Below are 7,394 nucleotides of genomic sequence, written 5' to 3' on the forward strand. Positions count from 1 at the left end.
GGATTCAATACAATTGTATTATCAGTGTGAGTCTGTACATTGTTTATAAACATATTGATGCCTGCGTGATTTATGTGTTCACACATTACATTGGTTATTATCCGACAAACACGTGCCTTTTAACCGTTTTTGTATCCAAAGTACTCCAGCAAAGTCAAGGATAAGTACATGTACCTGTTTTTTTTTACTCCAGCAAAGTCAAAAATCAAATATTGCGGCGGCTACGATGTAGGTCTGAATAACGACGTTGAATAACTATGAGCATATCCGAGAATCCGATCAACTCATGTAGCCTATTTATACCTGGATGATGAGATACAGTAACAAATCACCAAAACAAGAAAGAAATTCACGCCAAGATACTAAGAACAGATGGATCAAAATGGCATCAGCATGCGGCCCAGGTCAGTTTTTGTATATGTTTTCTATTCTTCCAATTTATATACCTCTGCTTAGTAAGTAATGAATTAAATTATGCGACTCATGAATCAATGTCTGTATTGAAGCCTAACCAAATTGCTGCACAGGTAAAAGTTCATGGCCTGAGTTAGTTGGATACAATGGGGAGAGTGCAGCAAGAATAATCGAAAGACAGAATCGCAACGTGAATGCCATTGTATTGCTAGATGGAACCCCAACAACCAAGGACTTCAGGTGCGACAGGGTTTGGGTCTGGGTCGATGCAGCCAGGAAGGTTATCCGAACACCTAAAATTACCTAGAAATAGGTAGTACTATATGCTCGATAAATTCATGTATGAGGACCTGTAATAAGAAGTTGTCACTACTGATCACTTGTATCATCCATGGCTACTATAAAATTATTAAATAAAAGGGTGATTTATTATGTTTATAGCTGTGCTATTTAATTTTTGAAAATCATCAAATGCGCATGACGGGTCACATAGATAATCAAATGACAGGATGCACTCTTTTTTAAATGAACAAATTGGTGATCCAAATACCGCGTGTCCATAAGTTGGTTGCTCGGCCATCTTTCGGCCTTCAACCGCTAGAGAAAGCAGAAAGTGGGCGACCAAAAATCCAATAGAGAACTTGAACTTCTATCTCAGGTCTCGGACTGAAGTAAGCTTTCATGAAAGTTGGATATGACTCTCAAGGTGGGTGACCAAAATCCTAGTTTCCATTTGTACGAGATAAGACAAACAAATTCATCCCCAAAAGTCTCGGCAGACAGAGATAAAAACCAACAAAAAAACCGCCTCTCACAGCCCAGCCTCCTGCACGTCTCTCGAAGAGCAGGTCTACAAAAAAAAAGATGTGAGAGGTGGTTTTTACCTGGTCTGTTCTGTCGGTCTGTAGAGAACTACTGAAAGTTCTCAACTTAAGGGTTAAAGAGACTAGTTAATCACCTGTGCTACACACGGGTTTATTTTTCACCTATGAATTTGTGGATCTATGTTTTAAAATTAATCTCATTAAAAATAAATTACATTATTAAAAATTTAATAAGCACAAAACCGTTAAAACTAATAGGACATTTATAAACTTATAAAAATCCAACGCAAATAATTTTTTTTATTTAAATCATAGGCTTGCATTGCACTTTGTTGTCTTCGAAGCCGTATTTGTTCTGGCCTCAGTCTTCCTCCAAATTTTGTTACACCTTAAATTTTCAGAACTCGTGTTTTTTCCCCTGTATATTCTTATCTCTGTTGGTCCATCAAGTCATCATATGCCTTTATTTCATTAGTAGATTTATAATATTTAGATTATAATCAAGTCATTGAGATTATTTCAACTCAACAAAGGATCAATAATAAATGTGTAGATTTATAAGATAGAAGCAAAAAGTGCACAAAATTAATCGCACAACGCTGAGATCGTTTAAAAACCAAATGTAGCGCCAATACTTTTTGAGAAGGAATAAATCTAAAATTAAGGGAAAGTCTTTAAACATGCTCTTGTGTGTGTATGGTATAAAAATTAGGGGAAGGACTATAGAAAGCTTAAGCTACCATTAAACAATTAATGCTAAAACAAACTTGGATGATTCTTTTCTCGCAAAAAAAAAGAAATAAAGATACTTGGTTTTCTTATAATTTCTCGTCAACTCGTGATAATGATCTTATTTTGCATAGATGTGTAATTGTACCCATATTCTGGTGATATATAGATATCATAAAGTCACATAATTGTGGACACTGAAAATGTATATTGTTACAACCCTTCCTAGCTCGAATTGTGTAATCCTTCTGGCATGCGGTCCTTTTCTACAACTCGCAAACTGGCCATAAGTTCATATGATCTATTTGCATTGTCGTTTACTGGACATCTAAGTTTATGAGTAGGAACAAAATTTAAAAAGGTAAGGTGAACAAAAGAGGCAAAACAAATACATATGAGGCAACCAGTAAAATAAGATAATCTCGAAGGTGGAACTTTTTCCGGTTTTCCAAATCCCTGTACAAAGAATTACTGTATTTTTTGCACCCACGATGCGAGAAATAAAAATGTTAGTGCATGTAGAGTTTAAGACTTTAAGTGACACATAGAATTAGTACAAATTTTCAAAAGAGTATCCATAGATCGAACGACGCATAGAATTTGGGTAGCTGGATGGTGCTGCTCTTTGACTAATTCTCAACTGTACCAATAGGTTTCAATTGCACTGCTGGTACTACGAAGCTACCGAAAGCATATAGTTCAAGATACCAAAATCATCTACATACCTTTACCGAGAGAGACAAAACACAAGCATAGTCAACTAAATCGATATAGAGAGTATGCATTCTAGTTGACTGCAATGGCACCAACTAAATAGATTCTCCAACATGGTGATTCAACAATATCTCCATCCCCATTGAAAACTAGACACACAAAGACAATGGAAAATCACAAACAAAAAAAATTCAGGTGAACACCTTTGATGGCTTGGTTTAAATTATATCATACAGTTCAAAATACAAATTAATAGTAAAAGAATAACCAACACCAAAGCACATCACCTTTCACCAACATGGATGCAAGAAATGTTGTTAGTTAGCCTTTTCCAGATTCTTCACCGATAAGCTCATCGCAGTTGAGAAAACATGACCAGGTCATCAACTCCCATATCTACTTACCATGCAAATACGTCTTTATGTTGCTCTTAAATTATTCCGAACAATGACTTCCCCTGAATTACTTCTGATAATGTTCTTACTTCTTAACAGTCTCTCCCTTTTTCCTTTTGGTGTGTCACTTCCCATTGCTGGTGAAGATGAAAATCGGCCAAGCCTGTATTTTTATTATTATTATTATTTATTTATTTTTTTGTATTTCTTACGTATTTCTCTTCGAGTATTGTATCTGATCACAGAAGTGGAGGAGGTAATAGTTATCAGTGTAATACCTTTTTTTTCTGTTTTTTTTTTGTAAGCGAACCTATATAGGAGAAAAAAAAATACAGTATATTAATTATTTCAAGTATTGTATCAGATGACAAAAGTGCAGGACGTAATAGTTATCAGTGATTATCCTTCTCAGTGAACCTACAGAGGCGAAAACGATAAATACAGTACATTAATTAATTTTGTTTGACCTTATGATTCAAAACCCAAAATCTATACAAATAACCAAAAAGTAAGAGTTTTTTTTTATACACGAAAGCAAGTGTGGTTATAAACGCAATCTTTAGAGCATTTTTGGTTATTAGTTAGTCGCGAATACAGCCTAATATTAGTCATCTCAATGATAAGTTCTCACCTATCAATGCATAGTCATACAAAAAATAGCAAATATAATCTCTAAAGATTTTCAAATAAAAGAAAGTAAATGTCTAATAATTGATCACTTTTAATGCATTGGTAGCCCGTGGATTTTAAATAAATTGAGTGGCTCGCGTAGCATAAACCTGTAAAACCCCAGTAAGAAAGTTTGTTATTTCTTCATCTAGAGAGTAACGTGCAAAAGTACAGGAGGATCTACCAAAACATATTAAAACTCAAATGAAATAGGAAACTTGCAATTGCATAAAGGTTCATTAACTCTATATATAGATGAAGGTTTAATTACCTTATGCAGAAAGGCTTGAATTAACAGCAGAGAGAAGGAGATTATTGAGAGAGTTATTGACGTCAACAAACTGTTAAGCTCCTCAGGTTTGACACGCAGTTTTCTTCAGTGTAATTTTTCTCCCTTTCTTCACCATTAGCATACCTTGAATAAGGCGAATATTTGGTAAATGACTAAGATTCAAACATTAAAGCCAATTAATACTATTTCAGCTAATATACAGATCGATAAATCCCAACTCCCTACATAAGAAGGTTGCATCAGGCCTTAAAAAACAAAAACAAAAAAACAGAAAACAATCAATATGAACATGATCACTTTTCAGTAATGAGAAATTGAGCAAACCACTATTTACTGATTTAGCAACATCTGAGGAAATAATAATGCAAAAAAGCATCATTTGGACCTGGCGCTGGGAAACAAAAAAACAATTATGGTGTTTGATTTATATTGCAACAATATCTGCAAGAATGAGTTTTCTTTTTCTTTTTTTCTTTTTGATATGAAAAATTGCAAGAATGAGTTTGTACATTTATATTGTTTGAAGTATCATGTATGCTCGGGTACAACAGAGGCATGATATGAATGATCTAAGGATACCTGCAAAACAAACACAACGAAAATAGAGATTTGAACAAACAAAAACCTTAAATCGCAAGAAGACAAAACCGTAGAAGAGAGAAACAACATGGAAAACCGTGGCTTCTGGCTTTTGGGCGGACTTTATATAGAGAGACAACGTAGTGTAGATTCCATATGAAACAACTCTATTTTAGGAATAATATGCAATATCTAAATATTTATTTAATTTTCATATTTCTGGATCGGTAAATTTACTTCTTGCACTATATTTTGGACAAAAAATATTGAGTTTCTTTTCACAAGGCTTACGAATAGAATTAATGTTTTTTTTTATGAAGTGGACGATACAAAGAGAAATAATATCTAATCGAATGACCAAAATACCAATGGAAAAAAGGAATCTAAAAACGAAAACAAACATCATGCAAAAAAAAAATCACTCAAAAAATATCATCGTGCAAAAAGAAAAATCACCTTGAAAATATTTCTGATTTTTCCGAGTGTTAGTTTACAGCAAAGCCAAAAAGCCCTGATTTTTTTTGGGCGTCCAGTTCCTGCAAACCAAAATAACCACCGTCAATAACCACCGTCATTTTTTCAGCAAATATGATAAGCCCTAATATTCAAAAACAATAAACCCTAACCGTGTGTAAAGAAAAAAAAATTATCGGGAGAACGATGAGATCCCACCCTTGTTGCAGCACTTTATATAGAGAGCATCATGCCAAATTTTACAATTATATATTACGACGAAATAGGAAAAAATTCCCGGTTAAGTAAACAAAATCTCATACAAAATATGCGCAATTAATTAGTAACCATGAAATAAAGATTATAGAAATCGTGAATTAATTATTAACCATGAAAATTTATACAAACAAAAACCTTAAATCGCAAGAAGACAAAACCTTAGAAGAGAGAAGCAACGTGGAAAACTGTGGCTTCTGGCTTTTGGGTGGACTTTATATAGAGAGACAACGTAGTGTAAATTCCATATGAAACAACTCTATTTTAGGAATAATAGTAATCAATATCTAAATATTTCTTTAGTTTTCATATTTCTGGATCGGCAAATTTACTTCTTGCACTATATTTTGGACAAAAAATATTGAGTTTTTTTCACAAGGCTTACGAATAGAATTAATATTTTTTTTGAAATTTTATTTTTTTCTCGGTTTAATTGATAGTTTGGGGATGTAATTAGGAAAATAACATTTTTCGTGTATGTAAACGGACATTGGACACTTGATGATCATTCGATTTATTTTTTCATCACGTGATGATCATTCGATTTATTTTCTCATCACGTGATGATCATTTGATTTATTTTTTTGATTATCATGAAGGAATTGTGATTTGATATATTATTGGCATGGTAGGAGATTTTTAAAATTTTGTTATGCGAGTCAAGAAGAAGATTTTTCAAGATTTAGTTATCTTATTTTTAGAAAAATAATATTTCTTTATTTAAAATTCAATATTTTATTACTAAAAAATATAAATGGTGGGGTCAGAATCAACCAGAAGCTAGAATTCAGAATTAACCTGGAGCTCCAGTGAATGAGAACGCTTTAAAAAACTCTGTTATTATATAGAGAATGTGGCAAACTGGACAAAAACGATGTTTATTACTTGTCTCTGATTAGCCCAAGTGAAAAACTGGGCAAGTGGTGTTCCTTGTCACTAGATCCAGTTCTCCACTGGCCTTGACTTTCTAGTATTAGAAAGTCAAGGCCAGTGGAGAACTGGATCTAGTGACAAGGAACACCACTTGGGCATAGCTCTTTCAGCTTTAGGCTCATTTGTGATCGGTCCAAATCAATTTTCTAGTTTCTAAGAAATCAATTTAAAAAAAAATCCATTTTTGATAACGCATCCCTAAATTATTTTTGTTTCAAATGAAAAAAAGAAAAATCATGAATGCATTGAAATTCTCTCGAAACTAGAAAAAAGAAATTTCTTGTGGGATTTACCATTTCTAAAAAAAAAGAAAATTCATTGCCTAAACACTCTGGAAAGAAAAGCAAGCGTATCTATTTTTCTTTTATGCAATACTAGTCAATAATCAAATGGTGCACGTTTGAACAATTAACAATAACCAATCAAATAATGTTGAAGGTTTGAATAATCATGTGAATATCAGAGAATCCGATTGACTCCTGAAGCCTATTTATACCTTGATGGGATAAACTAACAAATCACCAACTCAAGGAAGAAACTAAAACCAAAATAATTATGAAAATGTCCGAGAATCCGATCAAAATGACTTCAGAATGCCCAGGTCAGTTCTTTCCATTTACATTTTATACTCTTCTGTTTAATAAGTAAAGCATACAAATTATATGCAGTTCATGAATTAATGCATGGTGATGATAGTGAAGCCTTCCCAGATTGTACACAGGTAAAAGTTCATGGCCTGAGTTAGTTGGGTTTGATGGGGAAACTGCAGCAAGAATAATTGAAAGAGAGAACCCTAACGTGAATGCCATTGTGTTGCTTGAAGGAACCCCAACAACCTTGGACTTCAGATGCGATAGGGTTTGGGTTTTTGTCAATGAGGCTGGAAAGGCTCGATGAATTCATGCATGTGCATATACATGGCAGTGAGCATTGTTCTAATGAAGTATTTACTTGTATCGTCCACTACCATTAAAATTTTAAATAAAGGATGATGTATTATGTTTGTGATTGTCTTATTTTAGTTTGAAAAGCAGATTACTTAGATATAAATGTTGGAAAAAAAATGGGTTTCACAAAGGATGAATGACACAGAGAAGAAAGTGTTGCACTCCAAAA

The 7,394-nt window shown here is 33.4% G+C and overlaps 2 protein-coding genes across 2 annotated transcripts; both read left to right on the forward strand.

Annotated features, from left to right (window-relative positions):
* Positions 1-303: 303 nt before the first annotated feature.
* On the forward strand, positions 304-839 carry LOC113307897 (inhibitor of trypsin and hageman factor-like). The gene is made up of 2 exons (XM_026556366.1): positions 304-404; positions 528-839. Exons 1-2 carry the CDS (start codon positions 308-310, stop codon positions 719-721), a joined length of 291 nt encoding a protein of 96 aa, XP_026412151.1. The 5' UTR covers positions 304-307; the 3' UTR covers positions 722-839.
* Positions 840-6,812: 5,973 nt separating this feature from the next.
* LOC113307898 (inhibitor of trypsin and hageman factor-like) lies at positions 6,813-7,394 on the forward strand. Its single transcript, XM_026556368.1, has 2 exons — positions 6,813-6,879; positions 7,000-7,394. The coding sequence occupies exons 1-2, from the start codon at positions 6,834-6,836 to the stop codon at positions 7,173-7,175; spliced, it is 222 nt and encodes a 73-aa protein (XP_026412153.1). The 5' UTR covers positions 6,813-6,833; the 3' UTR covers positions 7,176-7,394.

This window comes from Papaver somniferum, chromosome 9 (assembly GCF_003573695.1).
Source record: "Papaver somniferum cultivar HN1 chromosome 9, ASM357369v1, whole genome shotgun sequence".
Taxonomy (NCBI): Eukaryota; Viridiplantae; Streptophyta; class Magnoliopsida; order Ranunculales; family Papaveraceae; genus Papaver; species Papaver somniferum.